Genomic DNA, 18264 nt, shown 5'->3' on the forward strand with positions numbered 1-18264 from the left:
AGTTTGAAAGTACGTCAAAGTGCAAGTAGATAAATAGGTACCGCTCCAGCGGGAAGGTAAACAGTGTTTCCGTGCGCTGCTCTGGTTCGCCAGAAGCAGCTTAGTCATGCTGGCCACATGACCCAGAAGCTGTACGCCGGCTCCCTCGGCCAATAAAGCGAGATGAGCACCACAACCCCAGAGTCGGTCACGACTGGACCTAACAGTCAGGGGTCCCTTTACCTTTTTATCCTGCTTAATATTTCAAAGATCTCTAAGCGGTGTACAGTCTAAAAAAGAACAGGCAATATATAATTGAAGCAAAAATGAAACATAAAACCAGTAAAACAGCAATGTAAAGACCTATAAAGGCTCTAATTTCAATTATAGCAGAGGGAAGGGCATCCCTCAGTTCAGGGGCAACAGCAGAAAATGCCCATTTCCAGGCCAGGTGATCTTAGTGGTCTTCTAGGCAGTCTTTCTGGTAGATGCAGCAAGCACAAATGAATCCTGTTTCCTAGCTTTCGACGCCTTGTGGCACAAACCCTTTCTCTCTGCAGGTAGTGATGTCTGTTGCTCAGCTCTACTTCCACCTTGCTCCAAAGGCTGAAGTTGGGGTCATCGCTAAGGCACTGGTGCGTCTTCTCCGGAGCCACAGGTCTGCAAACACCTCCCCTCCTTCTAGTCTCTCTCTCTCTCTCTCTCTCTCTCTCTCTCTCTCCTTTTCCTGAAGTTGCTCCCTCTTACTTGGAAACATCCCAAGGACAGGGCAGAGCTCTGCATTTCTGTTAGGAAACCAGCTAAGCTCTTGACCACAGTTCATTATATTTGCTGTGTCTGCAAGGGACGTGTTAGATCTGCAACAAAACATTGCAGTGTGGCACACTCCTGTTCAGGGTTCTAGCCAGCCTGTGCCTTTTTCTAGAATATAGCTGGATATATAACTGTTGAGATGAGTCAAGTGAACAGAATCCAAAACCAATACAGACTACAATTCCAAAATTCCCTTGCCAATTTAGTGTAGTGGTTGGGATGTTGGACTAGGATCTGGAAGACCAGAGTTCAAAAACCCGCTCCGCAGTGAAGCTTGCTGGGTGACCTTGGCCGGCTGCAGACCCTCAGCCTAACTGTTAAGTTGTGGATGAACATATCAGACGACACAGCGATTCTTCAAACAGCTCTTGTTTATTCACAGGCCAGAACAGAACTGAACTGAAGGGTTCAGCCAGCCTGCTTATATAGAGCTCCACTAGAACGCAGCAGTAACCATTTTCTGTAACTATCCAATCACTGAACGTCACTTTCGATCCCTTATTTGCATATGTGGACCTGAACTATCTACAGTATCCCCCTGCTGGCCCAGGGTGAGATGGTGTACATAACACCCCTCCCCACCGAGATACGGCATTAGTTACAATCGTAATGGTTTCCTTATATACAGCACTACACGTAATGGTTCAATTAGGCACAAAAGCATATCGGTTACATTTCACCTGCTTCCATTAGACCAACAGTATTACATGTCCAACAACATAGTCCTTTAAATAAGTTGGGCGCTTGGAGGTAGCAGTGAACCGAGCGAGGTAGGAGTCCTACGATTCAGAGGCTGGCGCAAACGGCGGTAGAGGCACAAGTGAAGCCAATGGTTCCGATGCCGATGTGGAGGCGATGGATGGAACACAGTGCTCTAGCCAGAACGGTCAGCTCTGAATTGGTTCTGTTCAGTGATTTCGCTCGGTGTTTCAGCTCAGTGATTCAGCTCCGCTCAGAGGGTGGCTGCATCTGGCTGTGCTCTGTTGTCCATCGATCCCACCTTCGTCGCCAGTGTTAAGTTGTGGGTGAACATATCAGACGGCACAGCGATTCTTCAAACAGCTCTTGTTTATTCACAGGCCAGAACAGAACTGAACTGAAGGGTTCAGCCAGCCTGCTTATATAGAGCTCCACTAGAACGCAACAGTAACCATTTTCTGTAACTATCCAATCACTGAACGTCACTTTCGATCCCTTATTTGCATATGTGGACCTGAACTATCTACAGTATCCCCCTCCTGGCCCAGGGTGAGATGGTGTACATAACACTAACCTCTAACTCAACCTTGCAGGGTTGTATGGAAGGTAAAATGGAGAGGAAGAAGACAATGCACAGCACATTGAGCTCATTGAAATGAAGGTGCACTGGGCAGAAGCATATTTATTAGGAATTTTGAATAAGGATATTCCCAAAGATAAAATTAACATATTTCTGTATGCAACAATGGGAGCGAGAATGTTGGTAGCCGGTCAATGGAAAGGAATTATATTCCAACAAAGGGGGAATGGTTAAGTAAACTTTGTGAGTACCTGGAGTTAGCACAATTGATGGATTTAATAAGGCATTAGTCAAAAAATTTAATTCAGAAACAATGGAAATGTTTAAATGATTATTTATACAAGCAGGGCTCAAATACGAAAGTTTGGTTGTGTCTAGACTAACCTTGTGAAGAATACAGAGAACATAAAGATTTGATTGATTATGAAAGAATCTAAGGAAGGGAAATGATTGAAGAACAGATGTAAATGTGAGCAAGACAACTAAGAGACGTGTGGTGAATGCGGTGGAAGTCTTTTATAATATTTTAACTAAGATTTATATATTGCAGTATTTGAAGCAAGAATTTGGTAATATTTCAGGTTATGAAAAGTATTTTTTCTTTTGTTTTTTTTCTTTATATCTTCTATTTTTCCTTTTCTTTTTTATTAGTTTTCATTTTGGAAAATATGTACATAAGTGTGTTTACAGTGTTATGTGTTGTTCTTTGTTTAATTTCTATTAAACAATTGAAAAAATTAAATTTATTTTTTTTTTGAAGGAAGGAAGGTACACTATAAATGTAATAGTAATGAACATAGTGCCCTCAACTGCCTAGGGCAGGACTGGGGCCTTAGGAGCCAAATGCTGTTGAACTCCAACTTCCATCAGCGCCAGCCAGCATAGCTAAGGGTTGGTGATCATGGGAGTTGTAGTCCAAAAGGCTAGCCCTGTTTCAGGGAGATGTACTTTGTGGATTACCACAAAGCCCTGCCTGAACTTGGGGGTTTCCGTGGCTTTTTTTTTAAATATTTATTGAGATTTCACAAATTATATAAACAGACACAATAATACAAACAAACACAGAGAAAAAAAGAAAAAAAATACAAGTATAATTTCAACTCCTTATTTTCTTAAAACTTACTTCACCGACCTCCTCATACCTCCCCTTTCTGCATTCCAATTTCAAATATTAGTTCAGCAAATCCTCACCCTTAATTTTATCTAGTTGTTAACCTTTCTTTTCTTTTGACTTAATCTTTACAGCTGTAATCCACCTAATTTCTAAACCAACATCATTCTAACATTCATTAATTTTGCAATGTTTCTTAAGATAATTCTTGAATTTCTTCCAATCCTCTTCTGCCGTCTCTTTTCCCTGGTCTCGGATTCTGCCAGTCATTTCGGTTTCCGTGGCTTTTCAGAGGCAGTCAAGTTTCTGAATACCAGTGACTGGAAACCGCAGGGAGAGGAGAGAGCTCTTGTGCGTGGGTCCTGCTTGCAGGTTTCCTACAGGGAGTTGGTTGCCCACTTTGAGAACAGGATGCTGGGGCACATGAGTCATTGGCCTGTGCCACCAGGCTGTGTCTACGTTCTTATGGTTCTGGCTTAGCAACTTCCGACAGACATCTCTGGATGACGTTGCAAGCAGAGCAAAGCATGCTGGGGGGAAAAGCATTCCCTCATTGTTTGTCCATGCAGCCACTAATCAGAGGCATACTGCCTCTTTGAATACGGAGGGTCTGGTTTTGTCTCTTAATGACCATTGGCAGACCTGAGCTTCATGCATTTGTCGAAACCTTTAAAGAAAAAAAGGTGGTCATCTTTACATCTGCTGGCAATGAATCCTGCAGGGTTCCTGCCTCATTGACAAGTCCTTGTCTCTCTTGTTATGGCAGTGAGGTCCAGTATGTGGTGCTTCAGAACGTGGCCACCATGTCAATCAAGCGCAGGGTGAGTGCCTCTTTCCTTTATTAAGGGATTCACCTGGGCTGGGAGACGTGAAATGCCAGGACTCTGGATGTCTGCCACATTACTGCTGCTGCTTCTTCTGCTGTACAGGCTGCCTTTGAACCAGTGATGGGGAGCAGCCCAGATGGCTTGAAGAGAGGTTTTCTGGGTCCTTCTGTAAAACCAGAACTCACCATGGGATTTTCCCAAGGATGCTACTGCTGCTGATCTTGCTTCTTTCTCTCTGCAGGGAATGTTTGAACCATACCTGAAAAGCTTCTACATCAGATCCACAGACCCCACCCAGATCAAGATCCTCAAGGTGTGTGAGATGCACCCATAGATGGGTGCTAGGCTGCACTGAAGATAACAGCTTTTTTGTTTTTTGTTGTCGCCTAGAGTAACTCCTCCCTTTTCTCTTCTGCCCTCCTAGCTGGAAGTTCTGACCAACCTTGCAAACGAGACCAACATCTCCACCATCCTGCGTGAGTTCCAGGTATAGCATGACTAATGGGCTGGAGGAAGGTCTTAGCAAAGGAGCTAGAGGTGGAGCAATATGTGCAGAGCCAGGAATGTCTCTGTACTTGCTAAATTCCTAGCATCCTCAGTGTCAAAACCTAGTTTCTAACCCACAGGAAGGTCAAACCACATCACCCGCCCAAAACAAGCCATCACTATTTAAAAACGTATTCTCGCATTGCATTCTGTAACCTAGTTAAGATGGAGCATTTGACTTTAAATTGGGTTTTTGTTTGAATGCCACTGAATTCATCAACCCATATTATCGCATCCAGTTTTAAAATTCAAGAATTACATTACACAAAGGCCCCATTTGTATTGTACATTAAAAAGCGATATCCTGCTTTAAATGCATACTGTGGATGTGGTGTGAGAGTTCATCTGATCCAGTGTATTGATTCTGGCAGTGACCAGCTAAAATCCACAAAATATTTTGTTTTTTAAACTACCCTTAAAATAATTATTAAAACCACAAATAAAATCATTAACACTTCAAAAACTAAGACAGACAACTAAATTACATGTCTTTGTAATCTTGGTGAATTAAAAAAAACTTTCCGCTTGCATCTAAAGTGAGGGGTACCTGGCTAATGGCAACAGGCATGGAGTTCTAAATATCAATTTCTTGCAAATCTGGAAGAGCGTTGTGTGGCACTCGTAAAAGTGCAATTTCTGCAGATCAAGGCAATGGACTGGGCACACATGGGGCAAGATGCTGTCTTAAGTAAATTGGTCCCAAGCTAAGCTGCAAAGGGATATATATAGTAAAACCTTGAACTTGGCCCAGTAACACTGACAGCTAGTGCAGCTGTTTGAGAAGAGACATTATATGCTGGCAGAATTTCAATCCTGCCCGCATTCTGCGCTAACTGCAGCTTCCAGATCAACTTCAAGGGAAGCCCCACATAGAATGCACTGCAGTAATCCAGTCTTGAAGTTACCAGTGGCTAAACTGCTATGACCAAGGTATCCCAGTCCAGGAACAGTCACAACTGCTTTACCATCCCAAGATAAACTAGCTATGCCTTGTTGTTTGTCCCCAGCATCCTATAATCACAGGGCAGACTGCTTCAAATCAAGAAGTTTCTGTTTTTCTGGTTTAAAGGGTTGTGAATGAGGTCATTAGAAAGAGACTTTGGTGACAAGGGGGCTTTGTTTTTGACACATTAGGGGAGACTGTACAGTTTCGTTAGCTGAGTCTCCTGGAAGTCACAGAAATGCGGCTTAAGGAAGGAGAAAAGGGTGGAATTATCAGAGCTGTATCCCAGCTGTTGTGATTCCAAAGTTTATCTTAAAGACCATTAAAGGTGCCCTTAATCTAGCTGTCCTTGAACAGGGGTTGACTTCTGTTCTATTTTTGCAACTCTCTAATTTATTTGCTTTTTTTGTTAATAATAATAATAATAATAATAATAATAATAATAATAATAATAATAATAAATTTTATTTATATCCCGCCCTCCCTAGCCGAAGCCGGGCTCAGGGCGGCAAACAACAATAAAATAGTACAACGTTCTAAAATCATTTCATTATAAAATTAATTAATTAATAGCAGGTGTGGGGAACCTTTGGCCCTCTAGGCATTGCTGAACTACAACTCCCATCAGCAGCAGCAAGCATGGCCAGTGGCCAGGGATGACAAGAGCAACATCTGGAGAGCTTAAGGTTCCCCATGCCTGGGAGAGCAAGAGTGTGAGACAGCGCCAGAGCACAATTCATGCACGTTATAAGGAATAAGAAACTAGATATGGACATATAGTATATAGGAGAGGAAATGAAGACGGGGCGTAGCCTGCATATTTTACAGTGGCTTTTCAACCAGTATAATGCCATGTTCCTTACTGAATGGGCATTGCCAGTGTAACTACATACCCAAAAAGGAAACTCTAATAAGTTGGCTAGGAAACAAAGGAAGACGCCTTATAACAGCTCAGATAGTTTTGTCCTATTTAGTCCAGCGCAGACTGTTATTTTTATTTATTTAATTTATACCCCACCTTTCCTTCCAAAGGAGCCCCAGGGTAGCAAACAAGAAGTGATTAAACCATAAAAGAAACATTTAAAATAATGTGCAAACTTTAAAACAAATGCAGATGGGGAAAGATCTCTGCTGAAAACGTTGTTGGGAGTGGAAGGTATCCAGTAGACACTGAAAAGACAACAGAGATGGTGTCTGTCTAATATGCCAGGGGATAGAATTTCAGAGGCCGCCTGGGACTCTAGTGACACAGATGGATCCAGGAGCTCCTCCAGACTGCAGACCTGCTTTAATGGGGAGTACGACCCCATCCACAGCTGGCAATTGACTCATTATCATGGTTTGGGTATTGCCTGCCCACAGCATCTCCATCTTGCCAGGATTCAGCCCCTTAACCGGCCATCATCCAGCCCACCACTTCACACCCACTCCTGATTCAAACAGAAGTAGAGCTAGGTCATCAGCAGCAAGTGGATGAGATCTCATCCTAAATCTCCTGATGACCAATCCCAGCAGCTTCATATAGATGTTAAAACAGCTCTGGTAAAAAGGATGGTACCTTCCGCACCCCAAAGCACAGCTGCCAGGGGGGCAAGATATAAGTACATTTCCGAGCACAATTCGAAGTGTTGGTGCTGACCTTTAAAGCCCTAAACGGCCTCGGTCCAGTATATCTGAAGGAGCTTCTCCACCCCTATCGTTCTACCCGGACACTGAGGTCCAGCACCGAGGGCCTTCTGGCAGTTCCCTCACTGCGAGAAGCCAAGTTACGGGGAACCAGGCAGAGGGCTTCTCGGTAGTGGCACCCGCCCTGTGGAACACCCTCCCACCAGATGTCAAAGAGAACAACAACTACCAGACTTTTAGAAGATATCTGAAGGCAGCCCTGTTTAGGGAAGCTTTTAATGTTTGATGTATTACGGTATTTTAATATTTTTTGGAAGCTGTCCAGAGTGGCTGGGGAAGCCCAGCCAGATGGGTGGGGTATAAATAATAATTTATTATTATTACCACCCAGCCTTATTCACTCTGGAGATAGGATTGGAACAACTGTGGAAGAGTGCCTCCAATACCCACCCCTCTCAGTTGGCTCAGAAGGGTACCATGGCTAATGCTCCTCTGAGAGATCAAGCAAGAAAATAAGGGTTGCATTCTCCCTGTTCGTCTCCCAATAAAGGTCATCCCATTCAGGCCCATTCAGCCCCATAACCCAACCTGAACCCAGAGTGAAAAGGTTCAAGAAAATCTGTTGTGTCTAGGTGCACCACTAATTGCTACGCCGCAACCTTCTGGATCACCTCATCTGAAAAGCTGGCATTTGTGGCTGGGCAGTAGTTGTCACAAGCTTTTTCAAAAGTGGTTGGATCACCCTCTCTTTCAGGATGGCCAGGACCACTTCCTCCCACAAGGATGCATTGACCACACTCTGTGTCTACTCAGACATGCCCGCTTGTTGTTGTTTAGTCGTGTCCGACTCTTCGTGACCCCATGGACCAGAGCACGCCAGGCACTCCTGTCTTCCCCTGCCTCCCACAGTTTGGTCAAACTCATGCTGGTAGCTTCGAGAACACTGTCCAACCATCTCGTCCTCTGTCGTCCCCTTCTCCTTGTGCCCTCCATCTTTCCCAACATCAGGGTCTTTTCCAGGGAGTCTTCTCTTCTCGTGAGGTGGCCAAAGTCTTGGAGCCTCAGCTTCACGATCTGTCCTTCCAGTGAGCACTCAGGGCTGATTTCCTTAAGAATGGATAGGTCTGATCTTCTTGCAGTCCATGGGACTAGTTTTAATAAGCCAAGAGGCGAAGGGTTCGAGGAGACCCTTTCCTGGGTGACATGAACCTTGTGCACCTCACCAGGCCACGTCAACTGAAACTGATCCCAGGAAGTTTGCAGGTGCTGCAGTCAGTGCGGATGTGGCACCAAGATTGTTATGAAGTCAAGCAGCCTTACCCACAAAGTACTTGTAAAAAAAAAAATTCATAGCGGGCTTCCGACTGGCAGCTGTGCTCCAAGGTCTCAGGCTAGGGTATTCTCCCTCACCTGAATACAGGAAGGTTCTGCATGCACAACATGAGCTTTGCCACTGAGCTATGATCCCTCCCGTTAATAATTATGGTGTATTTGAGGGCTAGCATGCAGCCCGCATGGGCATTCCCAGACATCTCCTTGTGTCTTTTTGTTCCTGCAGACTTACATCCGGAGCATGGACAAAGACTTCGTGGCAGCCACCATCCAGGCCATTGGCCGTTGCGCCACCAACATTGGCAAAGTGCGTGACACATGTCTCAATGGCCTTGTGCAGCTGCTGTCCAACCGAGATGGTGAGAGCCCTTTTTCAGTGCGGCATAGCTAGGAAAATAGGGGCGTGTGGTCCAGAGGGTGGTGGCTTGAAACGCAAGAGCTCAATTCTTAGTATACACGTTGGCATATAGTTTGTGAAATTTTTGTTGGAGCAGAACTATGTGGAGCACTGAAGCTCTACCTTATGGCTGTGAGATGGGCTACTCACCCCTGAGATTGCCCAGGGCACAGTCATGAGATCTACAAACTTGGTTGCTTTTGTTGGAAGTTTTTAATTGGAGGCTGGAAGGCCACCTCTCAGGGTTCCTTGTAGGAGTGGATTTCCTGTGTCAGCAGAGGGTTGGACCACATACTCTGTGATTCTACAAAAGGAACACGGCCACTGGGGAGATGAGAGGCAGATTGAGCATCCTTGCATACGGCCTTAACACTTTCCCCATCCTGTTACTTAGAGCTGGTTGTGGCCGAGTCTGTGGTTGTCATTAAGAAACTCCTGCAGATGCAGCCGTCTCAGCACAGCGAGATCATCAAGCACATGGCAAAGCTGACCGACAACATCCAGGTGGGGGCCTGAGCTGGCAGAAGATGCTCTCCTGATGGGTGGGCTCTGATGAGGAAAGGGTGGGGGGGAGTGGGAAAGGCTGATTCGGGATCTCAAGAGGAGATGCAGTGCTGTTTCTTGTGCATAGGTACCCATGGCTCGTGCCAGCATCTTATGGCTGATTGGCGAGTACTGTGAGCATGTGCCCAAGATTGCCCCGGATGTGCTGCGTAAGATGGCCAAGTCCTTCACCAGCGAGGAGGACATTGTGAAGCTGCAGGTCATCAACTTGGCAGCCAAGCTTTACCTGACCAACTCCAAGCAGGTAAAGATCTTTCCTAGGAGTGGCAGCTTTCCCGTTGAATGCAATTAGCGGGGTGGGTGGGATTGCTGTCTGCATGCCAAGGGCACATATTGAATATACTGTAACTGGTTACAGCATATACAGTATATGCTGTGGGTTAGAAGGTCGATGGTTGCTGATCAGAAGGTCGGTGGTTCGAATCCCCGGGACAGGGTGAGCTCCTGTTGCTCAGTCCCTGCTCCTGCCAACCTAGCAGTTCAAAAGCACGTCAAAGGGCAAGTAGATAAATAGGTACCACTCCGGCGGGAAGGTAAATGGCATTTCCGTGCACTGCTCTGGTTCGCCAGAAGCGGCTTAGTCATGCTGGCCACATGACCCGGAAGCTGTACGCCAGCTCCCTCAGCCAATAAAGCGAGATGAGCACCGCAACCCGAGTCGGCCGCGACTGGACCTAATGGTCAGGGGTCCCTTTACCCTTTACCTCTGGTTTTGTGCTGAAGGTGTTAATCATCTCAAGACAGAGGAACTTTGGACTTGGGGCTGGGGCAAATGTGGCCCTCCAAGCCTCTACCTGGCCCTCAAAACTCTCCAGTGGCCCTGCTTCACAAATGCGTTGAGTGTTTTGCCTTCCTGGAATCCTATAATGTCTCTTGCTTGCCTAGATAGAGGGTGGGCAGGCCACAGAGTCTTAAGTGACTTGGGCAATTCACCTCCCCAGAGCTGGAGATGAAGCCTGGGACTCATTTTGCCACTGTGCTTCTGAGATGCTCTAAGCACCTCTGGAGCGCAGCTCCGAAACAAGCCCCAGCCAGTTAAGTTTTAACACACATATGTTATTTATGTATTATTTCAGAACATCTCTCTCCCACCTTTCTCAGCATAAATAGATTTCCCAATTCTCTAGCGACTGAATGTGTGTGATAGAAATAATGAAAACCCACACATCCAGCAGCTGTAAAAACACCAAGAGTGGCTTTAAAATATAATTAGTGCAAAAACGCAGGAAAACAATGTGGCACCAAAAAGTAGGTCCCAGGTGAGTTCCATAAGAAGGGCAACCCACAATCAGTGGGGCTACAGTCAGGGGGCTGTCACCAAGAAGGTCCTACCTTTGGTCTATCTGTTTCCGCTGGGGCCATTCCTCCTCTCTCCCAGCTCCACCCAAAAGGGGGGTTGCACCAAACACAGAGAAGCAAGAACAAGAACTGAAGCTTCAGAACGGTGCTGGTTTTCGAAAGACATCCATCTTTTTTTTATATAAATTGGTTTCTACACATACACACACACCACTCCTTCCAGGCAAGCAAGAAGCATTGCTCAAGTACGGGGATACATTCCAGCCAGGGAATACGCATGAGGAGGGTGTGTCCTGGGCAGTGTTCCAAGGGCCAGTTAGAGAGGCTTGGAGGGCCACATTTGGCTTCCAGGTCTGAGATTCCCCACCCATGAGCTAAGTTCATAGTAGACCCATAGAAATTAGTGAATCTAAGGCGGCCATGCCAATTTATTTGGACACCAAAAAACTGATCCGACTGTGTGGACTGACTTGTGTTTGTGTTGTGGGGGGAGCAAAAGGCAAAGGACATGCCCCATAGGTGCAAGAATGCACTTGAGCGCCATATTTTTAATATTCAGTTGGAAGCCGCCCAGAGTGGCTGGGGAGGCGCAGCCAGATGGGCAGGGTATAAATAATAATAAATTATTATTATTATTATTATTATTATTTATTTATTATATTCTGTTATGCCCCTATTTTATTTTAACATACTTCTTAATGCCGAAATAGGCTTCTAAGAAATTTGCAAGGTAAAAAAAAAACCTGTCGCACCAACATTAAAATTTAAATATTCATAATTAAAATACGCAGTAAAGCAATCCCATGAATCCATGAATGCATTTTTTTAAGCACCCTTTTTGCTGTAGTTCTGTATTGGTTTGTTTTCTGCCACCGGCCTAAGAGACTTTCGGGGAGGCCACTGGCTTGCCCAACTCTTTGCCAGGGCCCAGTTCCTCTTGCGCAATGCGGTCTTCTCTGCCACAGAGCAAACTGCTGACCCAGTATGTGCTGAACCTGGCCAAGTACGACCAGAATTACGACATCCGGGACCGTGCCCGCTTCATCCGCCAGCTCATTGTGCCCACCGAGAAGAGTGGGGCCCTCAACAAGTACGCCAAGAAGCTCTTCCTGGCCCAAAAGCCCGCCCCAATCTTGGAGTCATCTTTCAAAGGTAGAGTGAGGGGCCGCGTATAAAAGGAGCAGCCGAGGGAACAGGTCATGGGTGTGTTGACGGTAGCACAGCAGGGAGAAATCGGTTCTCATTCAGAATTAACCTACAGGTTATATAAACAGAATTTATAGATGAATAAATGAGTAAGTTAATTTGGAATATGCAGAAAATATAAAAAATTAAGGAACCGCAGAAAGAGCGGAAGGGAAGTCGAGTTTCAAAATGTTAAAATAATTGTAAAATTATTGGGTTAAACCACAGAGTTTAGGACTTGCCGATCAGAAGGTTGGCGGTTCGAATCCCTGTGATAGGGTGAGCTTCTGTTGCTCGGTCCCCGCTCCTGCCAACCTAGCAGTTCGAAAGCATGTCAAAGTGCAAGTTGATAAATAGGTACCGCTCCGGAGGGAAGGTAAACGGCGTTTCCGTGCGCTACTCTGGTTCGCCAGAAGTGGTTTAGTCATGCTGGCCGCATGACCTGGAAGCTGTCTGTGGACAAACGCTGGCTCCCTCGACCAATAAAATGAGATGAGCACCGCAACCCCAGAGTCGGTCACGACTGGACCTAATGGTCAGGGGTCCCTTTACCTTTACCTATAAAATTGAAAATCATTTTTTAAAAAAGAATTTATAGTTAGCCAACCAAGAGGGGTGTTTGGTAGTGTTGCCTAGCAACTGGCATGATCCTTGCTGAGGTAACTTGTGCTCTGATTGGTTGTGTAGTTCTGTGGGAGTTTCCCCCCGTAAGTGTAGTTGTTGAACGTCTCCATGCTATGAATTAGGCCTGTAAATAAAACGAACCCCTCTGTTTGTTTCTCCTCATATTTTATACTTCTTTTGACCAGTTTAAAGTATTATCAGGATTTATGTTCTCTCTGGGCTCCACCTGCTTTACACAAATCACTCTGCCTAACGAAGGGCCACGGGTGGCGGGGAATCGGCGCTGTTGGGTGGGCCTGTGCGGATGCTGATGCTTTGCTGCTCCTTGCAGACCGTGACCACTTCCAGCTGGGCTCGCTTTCCCACCTCCTCAATGCCAAGGCCGTAGGCTACCAGGAGCTCCCGGACTGGCCCAGCGAAGCTCCCGACCCATCCGTGCGCAACGTGGAGGTATTGGCTTCCCCTCTGCCCAGGAGTAATGGGAAAGCTGGTGTTTCTCTGAGAAACATTGGGAAATGGCTTGCCAGCCCTTTGCACCTAAAAGGGAGTCACCAGCCCTTGCTGACAATGGCTGCCAAGGCAATGGTCTTGCCTGCCCTGCCTTCCTTACAATAGTAGTAGTAGTAGTAGTAGTAGTAGTAGTAGTAGTAGTAGTAGTAGTAGAGGTGAAACTCGAAAAATTAGAATATCATGGAAAAGTTCATTTATTTCAGTAATTCAACTTAAAAGGTGAAACTAATATATGAGATTGACTCATGACATGCAAAGCGAGATGTGCTTCCACTTCTCAGAGGTCCAATCTTGCTCCATTTGCAATCCTTGTTTTGCTGATGTCCTTGTATATTCTAATTTTCTGAGATGGTTAATTTGGGGTTTTCACCAGCTGTACACCAGGATCATCACAATTATAGCAAATATAGGCTTGGCATATCTCGCGTTGCATGTCACGAATCTATCTCATGTATTAGTTTCACCTTTCAAGTTGAATTACGGAAATAAAGGAACTTTTCCACGATATGCTAATTTTTCAAGTTTCACCTGTATAACAAATCAAGGCTTGACATATCTTACTTTGCATGTCATGAGTTGATCTCATATATTAGTTTCAACTTTTAAGTTGAATTACTGAAATCAATGAACTTTTCCATGATATTCTAATTTTTCGAGATTCACCTGTAGTAGTAGTACAATTTTTCTAGAAAAAGAGGTGCCGGAACTCGCCATGAATGCCCCCTTTGTTCTCTTAGAATGGCAACGTGCCCACCTGAAAGTTCTGGCGAGTTCCAGCTGAAAAAAAGTTTTTGTTGTTGTTCCTGCTGCTGCCCCAGCCACTCTGGGTGGCTCTCAACAAAATATTAAAAACACAATAAAGCACCATGCAAGGGAAAACATGCCTTCAGATGTCTTCTAAAAGTCAAATAGTTGTTAATCTGTTTGACATCTGATGGGAGGGCATTCCACAGGGAGGACCCCACCACCGTGAAGGCCCTTGAATGTGGGCCACTCTGATTGTGGACCTCCCATAGGCCAAGGGTAGGGAACCATTGGTAGCCCTCCAGAAGCTGCTGAACTGCAACTCCTGTCCACCCCAGCAGGCATGGCCAATGGTGAATGGGAATTGTAGTCAGGAACATCTGGAGGGTTCATCACAGCTGCCACAGCTGGTTGGCCATTGTGCTGGGCTTGGTGGGTCTTTAGCTTGATCCAGCTCTTGTGAGTCTTACCCCCCCCCCCTGCTTTTTCGCCCTCCTCAGGAAGAGTCAGTCGGCCCCATGGAAAGCAATATTGGGCTGCTGGGCGAGCGGATAGAGGTGGTGTTTGCTGGTGCAGTGATGTTCTTCCCCTCTTGCTCTCATGCTGCTATTTCCTTCCTCTTCCTCCTCCTCCAGTTTTCTTCTCTGCACTGTAGCTCTGACTGTGTGTGCAGTGTGTTCAAACTAACCTTTAATTGACCAGTTTGGACTAATGGATTGATATGCCTTTTGATCAGCTAAAGATCGCCCCTTTCGAAAACAGCAGGTGGGAAACACAATCTTAGCAAAGGTATTCTCATGTTCTCTCTCACCTGGGAGGGAATGCTTTTTCTGAGATGGTGACTTCCATGATGTGCGTGCATTTATTTATTTTGCACTGGGTTTTACCCCAGTGCAAATCTAACCCAATTTTAAGGAATCCGTTGAACAGCTAAGCTGCATTTAACTGGGTGACAGATTGCCTTGAGGCTTTCAAACAATTCTGCCGTCTCCAGAAGTGTGAGCCAGCAAGGTTAGGTGGTATATGGTCCAGAACTGGGTGTAGATCAGCTGGGAGCGGGGGACTCATTTCAAGGCCTTACTCTACCATGGAACTTGCTACACCTTCCTTCCCTTAGATGGAACCTACTTCACTGCGTTGCTGTGAGGAGAAAATAGAATCAACTCATGTTTGCTACTCTAAAGTGGAGGGAAGATAGGATTCAGAACCTCTAGGTACATGTACAGTGGTACCTCGGGTTACATACGCTTCAGGTTGCATATGCTTCAGGTTACAGACTCCACTAACCCAGAAATAGAACCTCGGGTTAAGAACTTTGCTTCAGGATGAGAACAGAAATTGTGCTCCGGCAGCGTGGCAACAGCAGGAGGCATCATTAGCCAAAGTGGTGCTTCAGGTTAAGAACAATTTCAGGTTAAGAACGGACCTCTGGAACGAATTAAGTACTTAACCCGAGGTACCACTGTACACATGTCTTCTTCTGGCCATCTCACCAGAGCAGGCCTTAGGGAAAGGCTATAACTTTCTGTGCAGAATGACCCAGATTTAGTCCTTGCCATTTCCTGTTAAAAGGGTCAGGTTGCAGGTTATGAGGAAGATTTTGGACAGCTGCAGTCAGTCACAGGAGATGTAGTACTTTGATCTTGGTGTAATATGCAAGTTCCTGTGTTGCACCAGATCCTAGACGGGCTGTGCTTTGCTGCAGCGATTCCCGCCTGGATATTATCACCACCATCAGTTTATTGATATACCACTTTTTAGCTAAGGCCCCCAAAGCAGTGAACAGATTAAGAGAAAAGAAAATATAGTAAAGCTGCAGTCAATACACAAGTACAGTAAATCAATAAAAATATAAAATAGCAAAAGCCCAGGTGGATCATGAACCATGCTCTGTGCATTCGTGAATTGGATTTGTGCTGCCACTGCAAATGCTAGCACAAACAATAGGCTTCTCCCTGGAAACAACTGCAGTTGTGGCAAAGTTCTTGCAGTTGCTGTCCATGAGTGGGACTCGCTGGCTCAACCTGTGAACTTCCTGCCATAGAGCCATGCATGCTTTGAGTGCATCAAGCAGGATTCCAAAAACCTTGACTCATCTTGGCTCACCCTTCTGAGGGCTGCTCCATACAAGGCTATATTCCTACATGGATATCAACGCCATGTGGAAAGTGCACATCATATGCCATGTGCATGCAGCAACTGCATGCGTCTCTGTTTCACCTTGTGCACACATGGCATTAAACAACCTGCCTTCAGTTGCAGCAAATAAGCACATTGCATGCTACAGTGTGACATTGCACACTTATTTTTTATTTTGTCTGATGCAGGGAAAAAATTAACTCCCTTTGGTATGATGTGGATCTAAGTCTCTCATTCTTTCAGGCTGCTCTTTCTGGTCCCATTTCATTCACATGCAGGCCTTTTTAATGTGCTCACTTCTGTGTAATGAAATTTCTCTCTCTCTCTGCTCTGGCCAGGTTCCAGAATGGACCAAGTGCACTAGCCGCGAGAAGAGGAAGGATAAAGTTGAGAAGCCCTTCTATTCTGATTCAGAGGGAGAGTCTGGGGCAACAGAATCTGCTGACAGTGGTGAGAGGAGAAGGGGCCATTGCTCAGGGTTAGAATACTTGCTTTGCATGCAGAAGGTCCCAGTTTCAGTCTGACATATTTGAGTTTCAAAGAGATAAGATAGCAGGTGACAGGGAAAACCTGTATCTGAGACTATGAAGAGCTGGCAGTGATGAACTAGCTCAGGCATAGGCAAACTCAGCCCTCCAGATGTTTTGGGACTATAACTCCTATCCTCTCTAGCTAATAGGACCAGTGGTCGGGGATGATGGGAGTTGTATTCCCAAAACATCTGGAGGGCCGAGTTTGCCTATGCCTGAGCTAGCTAGATGAATCCATCTGATCTGCTATAAGGTAGCTTGCTGTATTCCAGCAGTTTTCACTAGTTTGTAATGGTGAAACACCACCAGCACACAAACACTAGAGGGTGCAGTTTTCTTCAGTCAAATGCAAGCACTTCCCAGACTTTAATTAATACTGTCTTGTGTGTTGCCTCTCAGTGGAAGTGGGTGATCAAGCTTAAACCAGCAGCTCTGACATGCGAGAAGTTTGGAATTCTGAAATCACCACGGCTTCTGCATGTGGGCAGCACGTACCATGTTGGGCTCCACTCTTAAAGGGAAGGGACGTAGTATTGGTGTTTTGCAGCTTTTTGACCTGTGGCAGGACCTTAGCCAGACCTTAGCAGAGTATATGCAGAGTTCACGAAAGCAATCGGTTGCAGGCAGGATGGACGAAGAGGAACCAGTAACTTGTTACTTATAGGTGTTTATTATATACAGTGGACTTCAAGTTACTATTTACAGGAACAGAGCAGAACACGGATCTTTAACTAGCTCTCTCACCACACGACTCTCACACTAACTCTTAACTCTCAACACTCTACTAACACATTCTGTTCTGTAGGCCATAAATCATTATTCCTTTGAGTGAGCTTGACCAATGAGGGAGCTGTCTCCAGGTCTCTATATCTCTAGGCAGATTTTACTCCTTTACAATGTCTTGGCTGTCAGCCAAACTCCTAATTGACTGTGTGTGAAGCTGCACGTATTCAGATTCCCAGCACATAGTTCAGTGGTAGAGCACATGGCTTTGCAGGCAAAAGGTCACAGGTTCAATCCCCTGCCTGAAACCCTGGAGAGCCTGGTACTGGTCCATGTACTGAGCTACTTGAACCCAAAAGTCCGACTTGGTGGAAGGTAGACAAAGGAAGACCAAGGAAAGGAGCTGGGCACCTGGGCCACTGAAGATGCAGGCCAGTTGCCAGTAGCTATTTTGAGAATTAGTTGGATTGCCTATGGGACACAAGGATGGCCCATAGTAGTGCAGTGGTGACTGGTCCATTATGGCAAGTGGGGCAATGTCCCACCAACCTCAGTCTGCCCTCAGCTAGCCCCCACCTACCTATTTACAGCTAGTCCAGGGGGCAGCCCTGCCTGTCATCTTCCCCTTGCTTCATCTTGGAGGACAGGAGCAAAACTAGAATTGAGTGGCTCTCCTTGTCATTAGTCCTGACACCCTGCCTTCCAGCCACCCCACCAGTCTCAATGGGCACCAGCTACTGCTGCGGGTGTTCTAACACAAGGTGCACCCAGCTGCAATGTCTACGAGAATGTGAACGACTTCCGTGCAACAGGGAGGCAGGGTCTTTTCTGTGGTGGTGCCCCATGTTTGTGGAATTCCATCTCCTAAAACAAGACTGGGGAAACTCAGGCCTGGGAGCCAATTGCAGCCATCCAGCCCTCTCTGTCTTGGGGCTCCACTCACACCATGCCTTCCCAAGTCACACCCTCCACCCTCCTCTAGTCATCTTACCTGGTCGGAATGAGTCTTTGACCTGGGCTAATATCACCTCCTGGCCTTGATGGAGGATGGAGAATGGTGTGTGTGTGTGTGTGTGTGTGTGTGTGTGTGTGT

General features: G+C 45.9%; 1 protein-coding gene across 1 annotated transcript in view; it reads left to right on the forward strand.

Moving 5' to 3' along the window:
• AP3B2 (adaptor related protein complex 3 subunit beta 2) overlaps window positions 1–18264 on the forward strand; it is a 59743-nt gene that overhangs the window by 22069 nt on the left and 19410 nt on the right. Inside the window, exons 9-20 of the mRNA XM_083476191.1 lie at window positions 540–637; window positions 3949–4003; window positions 4251–4322; window positions 4434–4496; window positions 8683–8815; window positions 9248–9357; window positions 9485–9661; window positions 11682–11868; window positions 12857–12975; window positions 14280–14336; window positions 16257–16436; window positions 16848–16939. Coding sequence (XP_083332317.1) covers window positions 540–637; window positions 3949–4003; window positions 4251–4322; window positions 4434–4496; window positions 8683–8815; window positions 9248–9357; window positions 9485–9661; window positions 11682–11868; window positions 12857–12975; window positions 14280–14336; window positions 16257–16436; window positions 16848–16939 — 1343 coding nt within the window. The remainder of the gene's footprint in view (window positions 1–539; window positions 638–3948; window positions 4004–4250; window positions 4323–4433; window positions 4497–8682; window positions 8816–9247; window positions 9358–9484; window positions 9662–11681; window positions 11869–12856; window positions 12976–14279; window positions 14337–16256; window positions 16437–16847; window positions 16940–18264) is intronic.

The sequence above is a fragment of the Podarcis liolepis genome (genome assembly GCF_965112155.1).
Source record: "Podarcis liolepis genome assembly, chromosome: 14".
Lineage (NCBI taxonomy): Eukaryota > Metazoa > Chordata > Lepidosauria > Squamata > Lacertidae > Podarcis > Podarcis liolepis.